This window comes from Myxocyprinus asiaticus, chromosome 16 (genome assembly GCF_019703515.2).
Source record: "Myxocyprinus asiaticus isolate MX2 ecotype Aquarium Trade chromosome 16, UBuf_Myxa_2, whole genome shotgun sequence".
In the NCBI taxonomy this organism is placed as follows: Eukaryota; Metazoa; Chordata; class Actinopteri; order Cypriniformes; family Catostomidae; genus Myxocyprinus; species Myxocyprinus asiaticus.
Window position 1 is genome coordinate 534,494 of NC_059359.1, and position 21,446 is coordinate 555,939.

Genomic DNA, 21,446 nt, shown 5'->3' on the forward strand with positions numbered 1-21,446 from the left:
TTTTAGTCATTTAGCAGACGCTTTTATCCAAATGAGGAATATAACAAGCTATTTGTCATACAAATGTCAACAATATCTGCCGTATCGTCATCTTCAGTGGCTTAATCGTGCTAGCTGGGAGATCAGCCAACAGGGCATTACAGTAGTCCAGTCTTGACATGACCAGAACTTGGACCAGGAGCTGTGCAGCATATTCAGACAGGAAAGGTCTGATCTTCCTGATGTTGTAAAGCACGAAACAGGCAGTTGATAAGATCTAAAATTTTTGAAAGGTTTTTTCTTAAAAATCGTTGTTAATTACATCTTAAAGTTAGGATAACCTCACAGTTGTATTAAATCCTTAAAGCTAAAATGTTTAATGTATTTACTGGGTTGTACATTTCAAAATTCAAACATTCTGTCATGTTGAGTCAGAAGTTGCAATGGGCTGTTTATTGTAGAAATTTGATTTTAGACCAAAAACACGTTTTTGACTGTTTTGTGTTTTATGCTATTTTTATCTTCAGCTTTCAAACCATGTAAATATTATCAGAAAATTCAAACAATAAATGTTGTTTTGAAGTTTATTAATGTGGTTACCAATCATGCAAGTCAATTCAAATGGATGCACTATATCGTGCTCTCTCTACACGATCTTTAGAGTCCATAGAAACATCCAGCATTTACTTTAAAAAAAACTGATCGCGAGGTGCTTGCTACTTAAAAAAAAGCTTAATAGATAGACACACTTATTGTTACAATTCACCAGTGTTGAAGTATTAAGATTGTTATATTTGACAAGGCAACCTCATGAGTAGGCTAGTGTAATTAGACAATGTCAAAGTCTGTCATTTTAACCTTAAGAAAAAAAATTAAGACGTTCTTAAGAAATACTTTTCAAGAATTGCACTTCTTATGAACTTCTTATAATTTATTCTAAGAACTTTCTCTTTTTTTGTGTGTGTGAATCCGGCCACAGATTCTTAACTAACAGGACATTCTTGGTCATCTTTAACTTTTGTAATGTGTGTAATGTCTTTTGAACAGGGTTTTGTGTGTGTGTGTGTGTGAGTGTGTGTGCGCGCTGTACGATCACTGAGCTGCTGTGTGTTTACTGCAGGTGTATCGGACTGCACGAGCGCTGAGAATCGTTCGATTCACCAAGATCCTGAGTCTGCTGCGACTGCTGCGTCTGTCACGACTTATACGATACATCCACCAATGGGAAGAGGTGAGACAGACAGAGACAGACAGGCAGGCAGGTGGACAGACAGACGGACAGATGGAAAGACAGACAAACAGATAGACAGACAAACAAACAAACGGCTAGACAGACGGATGGATAGACGGACAGACGGACCGACAGACAGACAAACAAACAGACAGATAGACGTACGGACAGACAGAAAAACAGACAAATGGATGGACAGACAAACAGACGGACGGACAGACAGACAGACAAAGAGACAGACAGACAGACAGACAGGAAGACAGACAGACAAAGAGACAGACAGGAAGACAGACAGACAAACAGTTGGTCAAACAGACAGACAGTCAAACAAACTGTCAGATAGATGGACAGACAGACAAACGGATGGACAGACAAACAAAAAGACAGATAGACGTACGGACAGACGGACAGACAAAGAGACAGACAGACGGACAGGAAGACAGACAGACAAACAGATGGTCAAACAGACAGAAAGACAGACAAACAGACAGACACGTGTACAGACAGAAGGACAGACAAACAGACAGACGGACATACAGACAAACAAACAGACAGATAGATGGACAGACAGACAAATGGACAGACAAACGGAGAGTCAAACAAACAGACAGATAGACATACAGACAGACAGACAAACAGACAAATAGATGGACAGACAAACAGACAGACGGACGGACAGACAGACAGACAAAGAGACAGACAGACGGACAGGAAGACAGACAGACAGACAGACAAACAGATGGTCAAACAGACAGAAAGACAGACAGACAGACAGACGGATGGAAGGACAGACAGACAGACAGACGGACATACAAACAAACAGACAGATAGATGGACAGACACAAATGGACAGATAGACAGACAAATGGACAGACAGACAGACAGGTGTACATACAGATGGACAGACAGACGGACGGATGGAAGGACAGACAGACAAACAGACAGACGGACATACAAACAAACAAACAGATAGATAGATGGACAGACAGACAAATGGACAGACGGACAGACAAACAGACAGACAGAAGGTCAGACAGAGAGACAAACAGACAGAAGGACAAAATTGTAAGTGTGTGTGGTGATCACATGGGTTTGTCTTTCATAGATATTTCACATGACCTATGACCTGGCCAGTGCGATGGTTCGTATTGTCAATCTGATTGGAATGATGCTGCTGTTGTGTCACTGGGACGGATGTCTGCAGTTCTTGGTGCCCATGCTGCAGGATTTCCCGCTGGACTGCTGGGTCTCCAAAAACAACATGGTGGTGAGTGAATCTGTGCTAAAACTACTGCCCCGTCTGCCCCGTCCAATGACTGCCATTGGTAAAAAAAAAACACCCCAAACTTACTCCATTGGTTGAGTCAGAAGTTGACATGTCGAGCCGCTTAAACAAACAGACGACTGTTTTTACAAACCACTAATGGATTACTGATAGTGACTCTCAACATTCAACTGAGATACCAGAAATGATTTGATCATTCAAACATACTGTGTGTGTGTGTGTTTGCGTTTGTTCGCTCACGGGGGTTCATTTAGAGGAAACAACAGTTGCTTAATCGTTGTCATCACAGCATGCACAGCAGCTTTGTCTGGTATTAGTGTGTGTATGTGTTTGTGTGTGTGTGTGTGAAGCAGCACGAATCATTTGATGTCTTTAAAGGTATTTGCATATCAAAGACAAAGTTAACTTGTTCACAGACTGTGATGACGTGTTTCCGCCTTATTTAGCAGCGTAAATCTCGCAAACTTTTCATGTGATAAATTTTTAAATATTGAGTGAAGTTTATAACATTATTATTTGTGTTATATTACCCTGGAATTAGTTTTAAAAACTGAATTACCACAGCTGTGAGGGGGTTTCTAATACAGCTGCTGAGAGAGTGACAGAAAATTTGGCATCTTCTCCCACGCTATTCTCCATGGCATCCATGCACAACTCACCACGTGCCACATTTCCAATTTCTGAAAGTTGATAGGGACATGTCCCCAACATCCCTACCTAAATCTATGCCCATGTGAGAATTAGTAAAGATGACTCGCAATACCCGGATGACCAGTCTGATATCACTTAATCCCAGGATGTGCGGTTGTTATTTAGAAATATCAGACTGCTAGATGGCGCCAATGACCAATCAGAATTGAGTATTCCAGAGACCTGTGCAATGAGCTTTGTTGTCATTTGTGGGGAAATGCTTAATGCTTCAACACTCTGCTGAAGTCTCTTACTGGATTTTTAGGCACACACATTTTAATTAAAGTATAATTAGTTTCGATACTTGTTTCGGCCCTGAATGACTCTGTGCATTTGGTTCATTGTAATGAGTTGTTTAAAACATAAAAGACGCTCATTTGGGAGGGTCTGGGTAGCTCAGCAAGTAAAGACGCTGACTACCACACCTGGAGTCATGAGTTTGAATCCAGGGCGTGCTGAGTGACTCCAGCCAGGTCTCCTAAGCAACCAGATTGGCCCGGTTGCTAGGGAGGGTAGAGTCACATGGGGTAACCTCCTCGTGGTCGCTATAATGTGGTTTGTTCTCGGTGGGGCGTGTGGTGAGTTGAGCGTGGTTGCCACAGTGGATGGCGTGAAGCCTCCACATGCGCTACGTCTCCGCGGTAACGCGCTCAACAATCTCAGATGTGGAGGCAACTGATATTCGTCCTCCGCCACCCGGATTGAGGTGAGTCACTACGCCACCACGAGGACTTAGAGTGCACTGGGAATTGGGCATTCCAAATTGGGGAGAAAATCCAAAAAACAAAAAAGATGCTCATTTGTCACTCATCTACTGCCGCAAAGGCGTAATTTGCAGAAATGGTCACTGAACAAATCAGTAAACTAATCTGAATGAATCTTTTTGGTGAACAGATTCAGAAGACTTGAGGCACTGGGTCTCGTGAAATGAGTGCTGGGCAAAAGCCACACATATTAAATTTTAACATCCTGCTGCTTCTCGTGTCAGAGCCGGTGTTCAGCAGGGGAAATGAGAAGCGATCTCAGTACCGAGTCCGACCTCTTTTCCACTGACTTGAGAACAGAACGATGTTCTAACTGACCATGTTACAACATAACCAGTCCACAAACACACAGATTATTGCGGTCTTTGCTTACAATGAGACTGAAGCTGTTGTGCAAGTCAATGCAGATGAATGAGAAACAAGCACAAAAAAAAAAAGATCAAAATATCAGTGTTTTTGTTACTGGAAAACAAGTCAAAAAAACTGAGTAAGAATAAGATTTTTGCAGTGAAGTGTTCTGAAGTCAAGTCATGCAATTGTGTTTTCATGATCAATCACTGTTGTCACATAACAGCATTATGGGAAATGTCTCAGAGGAAACAGTGTCAGACTTAAATCCCAGCTGATCACAAGCTGACAGTGTCAAGGAAAACTCTTTGATGATATGGAAGATTCCTTGTGAGGAACCGAAGGGGAGATTCGTCCTCATCTGGTGTGTCTGGGAGAAACTGTCTCAGAGTGTCATCAGTACACATTATGAGTGTTTTAAAGAATATTTTCAGCATCAGGCACAGGCAGATTTAGCCAGCTGGGTGTCTGGCTGGATGGACAATGGAGTTTTTTTATTGATTATTACTGTGTGTCGTCTGAGAGTTTCTCTGTATTTCCTCTGTCTCAGAACGACACGTGGGGCATTCAGTACACATACGCGCTGTTTAAAGCCATGAGTCACATGCTGTGCATCGGGTACGGCGCTCAGGCTCCAGAGGGCATGACGGATGTCTGGCTCACCATGCTCAGTATGATCGTGGGTGCCACCTGCTATGCCATGTTCATCGGGCACGCCACGGCCCTCATCCAATCACTGGACTCCTCTAGGCGACAGTATCAAGAAAAGGTAAAACATTCAGAACCTCACGGAGGTGTCTGACCACACCTAGCCATATTCAATGCAGATTTACAAACATTATTACACAATATAATGTGTAACATAGCATTAGTTGATGTAAAATAGTTAGAAATGTCACACAACTTGAGTCACACATGTTTATGGATATATATTCATATTTAAAGTTGAACTATTGAACCATGAAGTATTGGCCTATCAGTGACAGTGAGAGGATGTGTTGTGTTGTGTTGTGTTGTGTTGTGTTGTGTTGTGTTGTGTTGTGGATGCAGTATAAACAGGTGGAGCAGTACATGTCGTTTCATAAGCTGCCAGCAGATGTCAGGCAGAAGATCCACGAGTATTATGAACATCGATATCAGGGCAAGATGTTCGATGAGGAGAACATTCTGGGCGAGTTGAGCGATCCATTGAAGGAGGTTTGTCATTTACACAAACAAACTATTCTCATGGTTTCCTGCATTTCTTTAAATACAACGAGAACTGAATAAATGACTCCACAATGTGTAAAGATGTGTAAACATAAGGCAGTATGAATGTGGAAAATAAACAGGAAGCAATACATAACAAAATAAGGGTGCAAACAGATTCGACCTTTTTTCTTTTTGTTAAATGAAGGTCATATTAAAACTGAATTGGACACTTTTCAGCAGGTCTTCATCATTTATTTATTTTTAGTACTTTTCAAATGTCTGTTATGGATAGATTTGACTGTTTTTATTCTTTAGACCCAGACTTTCAATATTAAAACATTATAAAAATACTAATTATTACATGTTTAAAACTATGATCATCTAAACAAAGAGTGAAATAAACATGAACTATTTCAATATTTATTTTTTGTACAAATGATTTCTATTAATTGTTCATAAATTACGACTGTCCCACAGTTGTGACGTCATTTCCAGCACACCAAACAATTTCACCCCTAATAAAGTTTTGTTCTAAAGTTCGTGTACTTGTTAACCAAGTGGACAAACGTGTCAGTGAAGAGCATGAAATATGAGACAAACACAAATCAAGGGGAATATACGGAGCCCTGGAGAGGACAGGACAGTTTTTCTCTGATTTGTTTCTGAAAATATTTTTTTTTAAATAGTTTTGCGTTCCCTCGCAATAAATTTACCATGATTTTATTTGTTAATAAAAATCATAATTTTGTGGGTGCCATGGTTTTACTAATGCAAATACCATAGTTTAACTACGGTTTTACTATAGTAATATTTTGGTAACACTAAAATAGGTTACATTTGTTAACATTAGTAACAACATTAGTTAACATGAACTACAAATGAATAACACTTTTACAGCATTTATTCATCTTGGTTACTGTTAATTTCAACATATACTAACACATTGTTCAAATCAAAAGTTGTATATGTTCACATTAGTTAATGCAGCATGAACTAACAAACTAAAAATGAACAATTGTATTTTTATTACTAACATTAACAAAGAATAAATATATTGTTAATTGTAGGTTCATGATACCTAATGCATTTACTAATGTTAACAAATGTTACCTTATAATAAAGTGCTACTAATATTGTAGAATGTAGGAGCCATAGTTTTTGTTGGAAAACATTTTTTCTTTTCTTTTGTAGGCTAACTGTTTTTTATTTTGTTGTTGTTGTTGTTTTCATTCATAGTTTTACTATAGTGATATTGTAGTAACTATGAAAAGTAAGTTTAGTAACCATGGTATTTGTAGTAAAATCAAAATAACTATAAAATTATGATGTTTATTACTGTAGTTTTGGTTTTTCTGTATTATTACGATGGTTTTATTACAAATATCAAGGTTAAAGTATGCTTATTTTAGTAAAACCATGGTAAATTTATTGCGAAGGAATGCAAAACTATTTCAGAAAAAAAAATCCTGTCTTATTAGGGGCTCCATAGAAATATCACTTGTGAGCAGAATATAATTTTGCCAAAATATGCTAAAAGTGTGCAAAAATTATTTAGTTGTATTTAGGAAACATAAATTGTTAGCTTTGAAACAAAAGAGTTTTTATTTAAAAAAAACGTTAAAAATGTCATTTTCCTCAGCATTATTGTAGTGTTGGGTAAATTACTTAAAATAGTAATCCACTACAAATTACAATTATTTCTCTGAAATTGTAATCCGATTACTACTTAGTTGAAAGTAATCACATTAATAATTACTTTACTTTTAAGTTACTTCTTAAAACACATTTCCGCTCAACGAATTCAAAATAATGTCTGTATTTCTTTCTTGTTCATAAAAACGTAAAAAACATAAAAAATATTATTTTCCGGGCCTGGGTATCTCAGTGAGTATTGACGCTGACTGCCACCCCTGGAGTTGTGAGTTTGAGGACGTGCTGAGTGACTCCAGCCAGGTCTCCTAAGCAACCAAATTGGCCCGGTTGCTAGGGAGGGTAGAGTCACATGGGGTAACCTCCTCGTGGTCACTATAATGTGGTTCTCGCTCTCAATGGGGCGTGTGGTGAGTTGTGCGTGGATGTTGTGGAGAGTAGCATGAGCCTCCACACACGCTACGTCTCCGCGGTAACACGCTCAACAAGCCACTTGGTAAGATGCGCGGATTGACGGTCTCAGACACGGAGACAACTGAGATTTGTCCTCGGATTGAGGCGAGTCACTACACCACCATGAGGACTTTGGGAATTGGGCATTCCAGATTGGGGAGAAAAAAGGGGAGGGAAAAAATGTCATTTTCATCAGCGTCATTTCTAGTGTTGGGTAAATTACTTAAAATAGTAATCCACTACAAATTATTAATTATTTCTCTGAAATTGTAATCCGATTACTTTACTAATTACTTTACATTTAATTACTTTTTAAAACACTTTTCCGCTCAACAAATTCAAAATAATGTCTGTATTTCTTGCTCATTGTTACACACAAGTCATACACTACAGCACTTCACAATCACTCGTTACGGGGCCATAATTCATGTATTTACATAAATAATATATTATAAATAAGCATAACCCTATAATGTACAGTAAATTAAAGTTATTTAATTCCAAGAATTTATAATGTAATGGATTATGCTACTTTTTGTAGTATAATCCATAAGTAGATTTAGGTTAGGATTATTAGACAGGTATTAGATTGGTAATTAGATTACTTTGTAATTGGATTACACCCAACACTGGTCATTTCCAGCACAGAATTCTGTTAAGTGTTGTGACATGTTATACTCCATATAAAACTATTTTGAAAGCTTTTAGCTAATTGTTGTGTAATTATTATGCATGCAAGTTTTTATGGCCATATTAATTTAGAGACGATGTGCAATATTTGTACTTTAAAATTCAGTTGTCACACTGCAGGACCATTAAAAAACTAGTGCAAAGGCAAAAAGGTTTTTAAAATAGTAAAAAATGAAGTGGTGACCAGTCATAGCACCTAAAATACACAGGTCACATATATATTCATAAACATTTTAACCTAAAAACCTTACAAATTTAGGTTTACACAAGAACATGCTGTATTGCAAGTCTATTTTAGACTTCAGACTTCAAGCTAATGAAAGCTGATGCATTATTGTGATTTGAAGCTAATGTATTGTGGTGATGGTAACTGCTATGAAGTCTGTATGAGTGACCTTTCATTGATGTATTTTACAAACTGAAACCAGCTAAATAATGTCCACTCATGTGTGCTGTGACCTTTACAGGAAATTGTTAGCTTCAACTGCCGTAGTTTGGTGGCTAACATGCCACTCTTTGCTAATGCTGATCCAAACTTCGTAACGGCAGTCCTCATAAAGCTGAAATTTGAAGTGTTCCAGCCCAATGACTTCATCATTCGTGAGGGAACCGTTGGACGCAAAATGTATTTCATCCAGCATGGACGAGTCAGCGTGCTCACTCGCGGCAACAGAGAGACCAAGCTTAGCGATGGCTCGTATTTTGGAGGTGAGTTTTAGCACTGGTTGTAAAGTGTTTAGTGCTAGATGTTTGTAGTGAATGGTAGAACTAACCAGTCTGACCTCAAAACCAAGTGATGAGCATTGTGTTAAGGATTTTTAGAAGCTGCTACATAGCTTGGATATCCTTCATTTTTGTTATATGTTGTGGATTAAATACACTTTTGTATTTTCTTCTAACTGCCTCTTTGTGGGTCTTCCTGTCACTCAGAGATCTGTCTGTTGACACGTGGCAGGAGGACAGCAAGTGTCCGAGCAGATACGTACTGTCGACTTTACTCCCTGAGTGTGGACAGTTTCAATGAAGTTCTGGAAGAGCATCCCATGATGAGACGGGCCTTCGAGACGGTGGCAGCTGACAGACTGGATCGCATTGGTAAAGTCTTCTGCTGCTTTCGCCTCCTTATTGGTGACTTTGTACTTGAAATGAAAGAATACGGGCTCAGAACAACTGAATTTAATTACAATATACTATATAGGAAGGTCAGCCTGATGGGTACCTCCACACACTGCAAACGATAATTTTCTTACTCAGTATTTTTGTCTTGTTTGCCATGTACAAAGACAGACACAGTGGGTGTGGCGTCAGGCCTCGGAGAGTAATTTATTTAAAATAGTGAACAACAAAAAAAGCTAAAAAGTGGGAAAAGTGTCCATAAGTGGCCAAAATAAACAGAGGGATCTAGCGTCCTTGCGCTGTGATAGGACTATGTGAAGATCTGGGAGTGAAGAGAGGGCATGTGCTCCCCTCCTGGTCCGGGACGCGAGGGGCAGTGGCTTCCCTAGCGGCACAACTTCCCTGGGCCCGTGACTGGTGAGGGCAATGGCGGTCCAGCATCCTGGTCCATCAGCCACAATGCTCGAATCCTCACCATAGCATTTAATTCATGCCAGATTCCCTACCCACTCCATTCCTGGACCTGCGAGAATGTCAGTGTGCATGCACAGATGAGACTGGCCTCTAGAGGAGAGATTCACAGTTCTTAAAAGCAGCAGTGATGAGGCTCTATTAACTTCAGGTGCACCTCATTATGAATGAAAGTTGCATTTATATAGCGCTTTACTGACACTACACTCAAAGCGCTTTACACATTGAACAGGGGACTCTTTTCAACCATTTACATTTATATTTACATTTATGCATTTGGCAGATGCTTTTATCCAAAGCAACTTACAGTGCCCTTATTACAGGGACAATCCCCCTGGAGCAATCTGGAGTTAAGTGACTTGCTCAAGGACACAATGGTGGTGGCTGTGGGGATTGAACCAGCAACCCTCTGATTACCAGTTATGTGCTTTAGCCCACTACACCACCACTACTCCTGTTAGTCAACCACCACCAGTTTGCAGCATTCACCTGGATGATGCGATGGCAGTCATAGTGTGCCAGTACACTCACCACACACCAGCTATTGATGGAGAGGAGAGACTAGAGTTATACAGCCAATTCATGGATGGGGATTATTAGGAGGCCATGATTGAGAAGGGCCAATGGGGGAAATTTAGGTTACACCCCTACTCTTTACAAGAATTATTCTGAGATTTTTAATGACCACAGAGAGTCAGGACCTCGGTTTAACGTCTCATCCGAAGGACGGTCCCCATCATTATACTGGGGCATTAGGACCCACTCAGACACCCACTGCTGGCCTCCCTAATACCTCTTCCAGCAGCAACCTTAGTTTTCCCCAGGAGGTCTCCCATACAGGTACTGACCAGGCTCAACCCTGCTTAGCTTCAGTGGGCAACCGGTCTTGAGCTACAGGGTGAAATGGCTGCTGGCATTATGCGCTAACGAAGAGGACAGTCACTGTGCCCCTCCTCTCCTGGCCTCTCCAGTTGTGGACCTGGCTGAAAAATGGCCCTTGGTAGATTCCGGCGACTGTGATGCAAGGAAGGGGCTTGCCGCTCCATCACAGGATGTTAAGATAAAGTGCCGCATCTGTTTAGTGAATTTACCCCTGAGTCTTGTTTTCAGGGAAATCTTAACAAAATTTAGCTGGGCTTATGCTTTAAACAAGAAAAAAACAACGATTTGCCATTGAAAGAGGTTAGAAAAATAGACTTCATTGAAAGGGAATACAAGTTTATTTTTCCTACCCCAATGGCAAATAGTTTCTTTCTTGTTTTAAGCATAAACCTCAAAATTTGTTAGATTTCAAAACATTATGTAGTTTTGCTTCTGAAGTAAGTATATTTTGTTTTAAGGATGATTAGATATTTTTCTGGAAAGCAAGACCAAAATACTGAGTAAGGAAAAAAAAATTTTTTTCAGTGCATTCCCTTACAAAATATCTAGAGTTCTATCAGGACGACTTGCAGACTTGAGTGAAATTCAAGATGACATTTATTTGATGAATATAAAACAGAAAATGTAATGTCACCCTTTGGCGTAAGCCCCGTCTGGCGGTCCGAAGAAGTTGTACTCGGAACCGTCATATCCTGCCGGAAGGGACTGGACTCGACTTGTGGTGGTGGGGTGGTGGAGGTTGCTGTGTTAGCACAACTGAAACAGCAATGTGATAGAATGTGAGCAGACTTATAAAGCAATGGCTTACATGCGATTGGCTAGGAGTTACCTAGTTAATGGTGCAATGATGTACAGCTGCTAGTCTTCCCGCTAGAACAACGCTGCGCTTACATTTCTGGCAAACTAGCCGTAAACTTGCCAAAAATGTGCCACAATTCTCCCACATATTATTTTCACATGCACATGAGCTAGTGATTCTGTGCAAATGTTTGCCAGAAGATTGCAGCTCTTCACCAGTATTGGTGAAACTGCAGCAAACCTTTGACAACAATGAAAAATTTGCCACAAAGCTCATTTGCATGTGAAAATTATTTGCCATGAACTTTCAATTTTTGTAAGGGTTTACGAACAGATTCTTTTTGCAGCGTAAAACAACTCTGTGTTTGAATATTTTTCTCCATTCCCTCTCTTTTCTCACAGGAAAAAAGAACTCAATTTTGTTGCGTAAGACCTCTCAGGGTGGATCAGTCACAGGCAGCAGTTTGGGTCGTGGTGGAGGCAGTCGTGGTGGTGGTGCGGGTGGCGCGGGCGGCACGGGTCTGGGTTCTTGTGACAGTGTTCTGGTCCAACAGATCGTAAAACATGACAGTATGCCCACCATGCAGGACATTGCTGCTGGCACCCGAGGCAGCACCGGAGGCACGGTCTCACCGCGACCTCACCCAGTGATCTGGGCACCACTCGTTCACGCGCCCCTCCAGACTGCTGCTGCCACCACCAATGTGGCCATTGCCTTGATGCATCAGCAACAGCAGCAGCAACAGTTACAGCAGCAGCTACAGCAACAATACGCTCTGGGAGCCGCTCTATTCCTGCCATCTCCTTTCCCCATCTCACCCTCTCCCTCGTCCTGCCCTCTCTCACCTCCCCATCCACCCATACTACACCCGCGTCAATCCATCAGCTCCCTCATAGGTGTGATGGGTGGACTCCCCCCACGAGGAGTACCATCCGCTATGAATCCTACACCTTCGCCCTCCACAATGGGGTCGACTGCTGCGGGAGCAGCTCCTCTGGCAGGTGGAGGAGGTGGGGTTGCAAAAACTCCGCCTACACCTGCGTCCTCGGTCCCTGCTGCCTTGCAGGCTGGCAGAACCCTTCATCACAGTCTCCGCCTTCACACTGAACCCACAGGAGGGATGAACACACCACCTCTCCATAAAGTCTTGCCTCCTACGTCAGCTGCTGCAGCGCTGTTCAGTGAAGGGCGTAGTATCGGCTCCGGTCAGCAGGGGGCCAAAGAGGCTTTAATGCGCCATGTTGGAGGCGGCAGCACACAGGGTCTCCCAATGATCGGTCGGCTCACCCAGGAGGCCAGACTGCTCTCTGCCTCGCAGCCAACTCTGCCTCACCGTGGCTGGGCATGCATGCAGCCTCATCCCCCTCTCCATCGTAAAGCATCCGGAGGAAACCTGCTGCCAGCACCCTTCCTCATGGCATCAGGACAGCTCGCTCGAGGAGGCAGTGCTGGTTTTCTGAGCTCAAACGCTCCACAGCCTGTTGTCACACAGACACCCACACACACAGCCCTGCTGCTGCCCTCTCAGCTGGCACATGCACCACCACCCACATCTGCTCAAGGATCTGCTCCATCACCTCTTGCCCCATTCTCTTCTTCCCCAAAACAAACCCCTCTTTTTCCCTCCAACCCCCCTTCAGCCCTCACAGCTGCACCTTCTGGTCTAGGTGTCCCTCAGAGACCTAGACATTGCACTATGATACAGAATCTTCCTTCGACCTCTCCTCCTCCCTTGCTCTGCCCACCATCTCCCTCTCAGTGCATCTCCACTTCTCCAACCTCATCTTCTGGCCCATCTCTGGCTCAGAATTCCTGCATCAAACGCTCTCAGACACCTCCGCCACCCTCCCCATTTTCTTGCACCACCAACTCAACGCCCACTGTAACTCCTTCACAAACACCCACCCAAACTAGAACTCCAACTCCTATTCAAACTCCAGTTCAAACCCCCACACAAACAAGAACGGTATCCCCTGTTCAATCACACATTCAAAGCTCTACCCAAACCCAAAATATCACCCAGTCTAGAACACCAGCTGCCATCCAAACCCAGTCCCATGCTCTATGGCCAACTCCTGTCCAAATCACCACAGCTGCACAAACTCCCAGCCCCATTCAGAGTCCAGTCCCCACCCAAACTCAACCATCCATTCAAACCCCAACTAAAACTCTAAGCTCAACTCCGGCCCAAAGTGCTACAGTCCAAGTTCTTGGTCCAGCTCTGACACGGTCTCCAGTTTCCAGTCAAACCCAAACATCAACTCCCATACAAAGTCCGACCTCCTCCTGGACCCCAACCTCAACTCCTATCCACACTCCTGCCCAAAGCAGACCTTCAACCCCTGTTCTAACTCAATTACAGTCTTCTGTACAAACTCCCACCACTCAGACCCTGATTCCATCTCAACTGCCAGCTCCTAACCAAACCAGAACCACAACTCCATCCATTAAACAATCTCCACCTCTTAAAACCCCTGCTGCTGCATCATATTCTCCTGCACCACCTTCATCACCTGCTACATCACAGCCACAAATCCCAGCTGCTACCCAGATTCAGACCTTAAATGATCTGCCCACTCCAGCCACTCCAACCGTAAATTCATCTCCCATTGCTGCTTCTACTACCTCCTCATATGCAGCCCTCCAGCCCACCTCCATCACCTCCATTGTACCAAAAGAGGGAAAGAAAGAGCAGGACCTGCTTCAGACACAGAGAGACTCTGAGACAAAGAGACAAGACATTTCCTGCTAACATGTGAGGAGTTTGATAGATGCTGAAGCAAGGATCTGGTCAGAGCTTCATGTTTTGTCTATGGTTGCTAATGGTTCAGGAGATGAATAAGAATGAGAAGCAAAGTTCAGCTGTATCAGTTCAGGCTTTTCAGGTTCCATGAGCATGCATTTCAACACACCATCCTCCATGTGATGGTCAGTCTTGATCTTGGCAAGTTTAATTCCACTGAGCTACAGGGTTTACATCGACTCTATCAAGACAAGGTAAAAAAACAAAGTAGAACTAGAGTGTCTATGAAGATTCTCTGTCATTGTCTCACATCATAGAATGTCAGGTCAATCATTTTTCACAGGGAATCTCTACCTAGAACTGAATCCTTGACATTTCGCTGAACAATGTATTGGCCACCCTAGATCTTAATACTATTCATCTGATAGATGACAGCTTTTGCCAGAAATGTTTCTGATAGACCTAAAGGGAATGTACTGACATTGCATGATTGACAGAAAAAACTCAATTTATTCAAGTCAATTCAGCAGTAGGTCTGTTAATAGAGCACAGGTACACATTTACCTGACATCAGGTGTTTAATGTTGATTTACTCATTTGCACATCACTGAACAGTACAGAAAATTAATCAAGAGAATGTTTAGTGAGATCTGGCCATGTTTTATCACCTCAAAAACACAAGCAGCATTTTCAGTTCCACAGTCTGGAGACATTATAAAGAATGTGTTTGAAATGGATCCCCTCACTCGTCATATAGAAATCTCTATGCACAGTACCAGCAAGGGAATTAACAGCGCTTTTACAAACACATCTCCTGTCATTCTGAATTAGCAGCAGAATGTTTTGTCACAGGAACATTCTGGTTTTCTTGCACATACGTTTGTGAGTACAATTTAAAATGTCCTGGCGTCCCTGATCACCATATTGAAATAATACATTTTGACACCGTATATTTGTGTTAATGTAGTGTACACTGCCGATAAACTACAAATGGTGCATTGTACATAGTGAGTTAGGTAAAAAAAAATCATCTCACAAAAAAAAAAACTAAACTACAAATGTCCTGTTTTGTGTAGTTGTTTTGAATAACGGTGTTCTTCCATTTGTTAAAATATTAGACAGTGATTACCAATCAGTATGCAAAAAGCAAATGTAAATCTAGCAATCTAGCTGGTAAGCTGCTAGTTGAACCGTTTGAGACTTGATTGTAGAATTATCAAATTAAATCCCTAACAAATAAAACAATGAAGCAATGGAACCGACACATAACAACACTAAAATGAAGATCATAGGAACAGACAACTTTTGTTGCTATAGTTTGTATTCCATCCATATTTTCATTGGTGACAGAATAAATTATAGGAGAAGGGTTTTTCAAACTTTCTTTGGATTATTTAAATCCAATCATTTCTCTTTGCTAATGTAATAGAATCACACACTAATGGATGTCTAATGTCAGCATGCTCAGAGACCGTATGACCGGAGTCTGCGTGAGCTGCAAAACAAACTCAACTTTAAAATCTGAAAATGTCACTTTTAATTTTGAGCTCCAACACTCTAATCTTTTTTATTCACCAAAGTTTAACATTTCCCATTATATAAACAATTAGTGTCACAGATGTGAAAAGACTGTAGAGAATATATATCTCAAAACTATTATGAGAAAAAATAGAAGCAATCCATTAGTAGTTTGTTGTCTCAGGTGTTTGATGTTAGTTTTGGACAATATGAAGTTCATGTTCTCACTCAATACTGTAACTGCAGTTGTGTTTTGTTTTTTATTGTGTTTTGCACTAAAACAGCTCAGTCTCACCCAGTGAACACACAGCAGAAGTGCTTTAGATGCCGCTTGTCTGATTCCCTGTCAGTGTTTCTGCTGCTCTGTGTGTTAGTACACACACACACACACACACACACACACGTGATGCTTTATGCGCTTTCATCTGTACTTGCCACAGCAGCTTTTATCTTCTCAACGCTCTTGTACTGTAGCCGCTACCATTGAGTCACACACACACACACACACACACACACACACACACACACACACACACACACACACACACAGTGTCCAGTGCTGTTCTTTAGTGTTTTGTGCCGAAAGTGAAATTATGTATAATTTTCCTCTTCAGTACCATGTTGCCTAGATTGCACATTTAAGGACCAAATGTTCATTTTTATTTGTAATCACATCTTAAGCTTTTGAGAAAAGAAATAATAAAAAATACAATGATAATATATCATAGAAATAATGATGAACATGTAAAAAATGATTTTTGCCAAGTCAGAATAAAGTGAATTTAAAATCAATTTCTCTTCAATTTCTTCAATCACTCTCACACACACTCACAAACTCTCTCACACACACACATACACACACTCAAACATACACACTCACACACACAGTCACACTCATACACACATACCAGAATTCTGTATGTTGCTTGTAACATGATCTCATTCCTTCTGAGGTTGCAGGTGTGTGTGTATGAGTGAGTGTGTGTGTGTGTGTGTTAGTGTGTTTGTGTTGTGTTTTACTGTATGTGTGTGTGTTTGTGTGTTTGTGTTGTGTTTTACAGTATGTGTTTTAGTGTATGTGTGTTTGTGTGTCTGTTTGTGTGTGTGTGTGTGTGTGTGTTTGTGTGTCTGTGTTTGTGGGTGTGTGTGTGTGTTTGTGTGTCTGTGTTTGTGGGTGTGTGTGTGTGTGTGTGTGTGTGTGTGTGTGTGTGTGTCTGTGCTCCTACAGTGGAGTTGAAAAGTCTGAGACCACTAGTGAAAATTCTTCTATTTTGCATCATTTTCTAATTTAACACACACATTACACACAATGTTTTCATTATAACAATTTGACAAGTTATTTAACATGACTTTGAGATTATCTTGAAATCTGACAGTCTGTACAGAGTTAACACGGTCAATGTCAGAAGTTTACTTGCGTTTCATTAATTCATATAGAATCTAAAATATCTCTTCTTCATTTTTCATCATTACGTAAAATATGTATTTCCAGGTTTAAACATGTTCTCAGACTCTATGTCATGAGTGTGGTGTGTGTGTGTGTAACTGTGTTGTGTGTCTGCAGTCTCTCATGTCAGTGTGGATGTGTGAAGAACTCACAAAAAGACCATATTTATTCACAGTGCAATTGTGTGCTACTCTTTAGTGAAATGTTTATTAAATCACAACTGAATTTAGCAGGAGAGGATTAGCAAACAACATGTTTATGTTAGAATGAATCTAAGAACAAAGGTGGAATAACATGATCATATTTCTATAGAAGATTGTGTGGTTATGTTTGTAATGGAATGATGTCTCTCTGTATACTGCCTACTGTTTTCTTTTTAAATAGTATGCAACAATGAGCATCTCAAGCAGTAGTATACTTACCGTATGTCTTGTCACATGACTGCATCACTTTGCATATTTAATTCAATGAGAGGTGGTTGGGTATCATTTCAGTAATAGAAATGGTTATTTTATTTGACAGTCTGCTCAAATAATGAGTCAAGAAAGAGATGTTTATATTCATAGATGATATTCATCACACTGTAAAATGGAAGGTCAAGACGAGCATCACTCAGTGCACACTACATCTGGGTACATAGTGTACATACTACAGTCATACAGTATAGTAGTATTCTTTCACTAATGAACACTAGATGGCGTAGAAAGCTCAATTAGTGACTGCACACTTATCAGAAAACTACTGAACACAACACACACACCTGTGTTCGTGTGTTTCTGCTTCAGTGAGTAAAAAACATGGTTACAGTTTTTGTAAACATCTCTCACCACAAAACCATTGATTCAAAATATAAGTTTCTCGTGAAATGTCATGAGAACATTTGGTTTAATCACCAAAACAGAACATAATGAAATCTTTTCAGTTCAGTCGTTTTAACTACCAGTGAATCCAGTTACAAACAATGCAAGATACATGTTTCAAATCACCCTTAGAAGTGCTGAAAGTAATATGCTACAGTACTGTAAAAGACAGATTACACAGTTTTCACATTAGGCAATACATTTACATTACAGAATCTGTCATTTCCATAATATCAATCCTATGTGTAATCAAGCTGTGATCAATGAAGACATCCTCTACAATCATTTGGGCAAGTTGTGTTTTTCAGATATAATTGTAACATAGGTATACTCTATAATCAAATGTACACTGTTAAATAAAACAAAATATAATATTTAGCACACATTACATTCATTTGGATCAAGCCTGTCTTGAGGATTTGGCCATAGATTCTCGTCCACATCACAATGAATGTCATCATTGTTCATGCACATTGGGAAAAACCTTTTAGCATAGCGAATCCATGCTTGACATTGGTCTACACTGATGTCATCACATGCCTCATCCGTGGCCTGAAGGAGGGTGGCGATCACAAGGGGTTGGCGATCATAGACTTTCCACCTCCATGCTGAAAAAACGTCCTCAGTAGGGTTGAGGAAAGGAGAGTATGGGGGCAGGTAGAGGGTCATGAATCGGGGATGGGCCTGAAACCATGCTTGAACCACCTCCGCATGGTGGAACCTGACAGTGTCCCACACAATTACACAGGTGACACCTTCACCTTGACAGGCCGGCTCAATTTCATTGAGAAACTCGATGAGATGTGCAGCGTTGTAGGAGCCAAGTAATGGCCTACGTCCTACCACAACATCTTCAGAGATAGCTGCGCGCATGGAGATGTTTCCTCCACGTTGTCCAGGCACTTGAACAGTGGCCCGTTGGCCGATGAGGTTCCATCCACAGTGACGAGTTTTGGCCAGGTTAAAGCCCACTTCATCAACAGAAATGTACTTGTGATGGTTCACATCCGCATCAAGCACCATCACCCTCTGAAAAATATATTTCAGTTAGTTCTTTTTACAGTGTAGTTCCAATATACATATGAAGTAACAGTAATACAGTATATAGTGCTGTACCTGAACATACTCAGCCCTCAGTTGTTTCACCCGGTCATTGTTTCTCTCAAAAGGCACCAGGTAAATGTGTTTCATTGATACCTGGTGCCTCTTCAAAAGGTGGGCTACTGTTGGTAGGCTGATGGATGCCACATTGGCAAAGGTGTCATTTTTCTCCTCAATTACCTGCTTTAATTCCGACAGCCGTATATCATTCCTGTCTCTCACCATTTCCACCACTGCCCACTCCTGCTGGTCGGTCAGCACACGGCCACCACTATGGGGTTTTCTGTCAATTCTAAGCATAGAACAGAGTATACTGTCAATAGATCATACTGTAAGAATACTGTAACATTTTATGAATTTACATACATTACAATTTACTGTAAATGTAATGGTAAAGCATAGTATATATCATCCAGACTTACTGGTTTTCTTGGTGAAAAGTTCAGATGATAGAATTGACAGTTGATCTTTTTAGATTTGGATCAACTAATCTGGCAGCCTCTGCCATAGTAAGGCCTCGGTTCACCACATGATCAACAATGATAGCCCGGACTTCATTAGAGACAACAGTTCTGCCTTCCTCTCTCTGACGACCAACCCTTTGACGGGCCCCACACCCACCTCTCTGACCTCACTGTTGGTGCTGACGCCCACCTCTCTGACCTCTCTGTTGTTGCCCACACCCACCTCTCTGACCTCTCTGTTGTTGCCCACACCCACCTCTCTGACCTCTCTGTTGGTGCCCACGCCCACCTCTCTGACCTCTCTGTTGTTGCCCACACCCACCTCTCTGACCTCTCTGTTGGTGCCCACGCCCACCTCTCTGACCTCACTGTTGGTGCCGACGCCCACCTCTCTGACCTCTCTGTTGTTGCCCACACCCACCTCTCTGACCTCTCTGTTGGTGCCCACGCCCACCTCTCTGACCTCTCTGTTGGTGCCCACGCCCACCTCTCTGACCTCTCTGTTGGTGCCCATGCCCACCTCTCTAACCTCTCTGTTGGTGCCCATGCCCACCTCTCTGACCTCCCTGTTGGTGCCCATGCCCACCTCTCTAACCTCTCTGTTGGTGCCCATGCCCACCTCTCTGACCTCTCTGTTGTTGCCCACGCCCACCTCTCTAACCTCTCTGTTGGTGCCCACGCCCACCTCTCTGACCTCTCTGTTGGTGCCCATGCCCACCTCTCTGACCTCTCTGTTGGTGCCCATGCCCACCTCTCTGACCTCTGCCCATGCCCACCTCTCTGACCTCTCTGTTGGTGCCCACACCCACCTCTCTGACCTCTCTGTTGGTGCCCACGCCCACCTCTCTGACCTCTCTGTTGGTGCCCACGCCCACCTCTCTGACCTCTCTGTTGGTGCCCATGCCCACCTCTCTAACCTCTCTGTTGGTGCCCATGCCCACCTCTCTGACCTCTCTGTTGGTGCCCATGCCCACCTCTCTAACCTCTCTGTTGGTGCCCATGCCCACCTCTCTGACCTCTCTGTTGTTGCCCACGCCCACCTCTCTAACCTCTCTGTTGGTGCCCACGCCCACCTCTCTGACCTCTCTGTTGGTGCCCATGCCCACCTCTCTGACCTCTCTGTTGGTGCCCATGCCCACCTCTCTGACCTCTGCCCATGCCCACCTCTCTGACCTCTCTGTTGGTGCCCATGCCCACCTCTCTGACCTCTCTGTTGGTGCCCATGCCCACCTCTCTAACCTCTCTGTTGGTGCCCACGCCCACCTCTCTGACCTCTCTGTTGGTGCCCATGCCCACCTCTCTGACCTCTCTGTTGGTGCCCATGCCCACCTCTCTAACCTCTCTGTTGGTGCCCACGCCCACCTCTCTGACCTCTCTGTTGGTGCCCATTCCCACCTCTCTGACCTCTCTGTTGTTGCCCACGCCCACCTCTCTAACCTCTCTGTTGGTGCCCATGCCCACCTCTCTGACCTCTCTGTTGGTGCCCACACCCACCTCTCTGACCTCTCTGTTGGTGCCCATGCCCACCTCTCTAACCTCTCTGTTGGTGCCCATACCCACCTCTCTAACCTCTCTGTTGGTGCCCATGCCCACCTCTCTGACCTCTCTGTTGGTGCCCACACCCACCTCTCTGATGGATCCCTTGTCCACAAGCTCCTCCTATTCCTTGCTGTCTGTCCTGCTCCATGTTGAAAGAAATTGCCAGTGTTTACACCCCCCCTTTTATATGGTGACCAATTGTGGTTACCACTATGTGAAATCAAT

The 21,446-nt window shown here is 42.4% G+C and overlaps 1 protein-coding gene across 1 annotated transcript in view; it reads left to right on the forward strand.

The window, feature by feature from the left end:
• LOC127453636 (potassium/sodium hyperpolarization-activated cyclic nucleotide-gated channel 2-like) overlaps positions 1-16,602 on the forward strand; it is a 28,489-nt gene extending 11,887 nt beyond the window's left edge. The window contains exons 3-9 of the mRNA XM_051720178.1: positions 1,100-1,210; positions 2,316-2,477; positions 4,848-5,066; positions 5,348-5,494; positions 8,749-8,989; positions 9,212-9,376; positions 11,951-16,602. Of these exons, the coding sequence (XP_051576138.1) occupies positions 1,100-1,210; positions 2,316-2,477; positions 4,848-5,066; positions 5,348-5,494; positions 8,749-8,989; positions 9,212-9,376; positions 11,951-14,301 (3,396 nt within the window). The 3' untranslated portion in view covers positions 14,302-16,602. The remainder of the gene's footprint in view (positions 1-1,099; positions 1,211-2,315; positions 2,478-4,847; positions 5,067-5,347; positions 5,495-8,748; positions 8,990-9,211; positions 9,377-11,950) is intronic.
• The last annotated feature ends 4,844 nt before the right edge of the window (positions 16,603-21,446 follow it).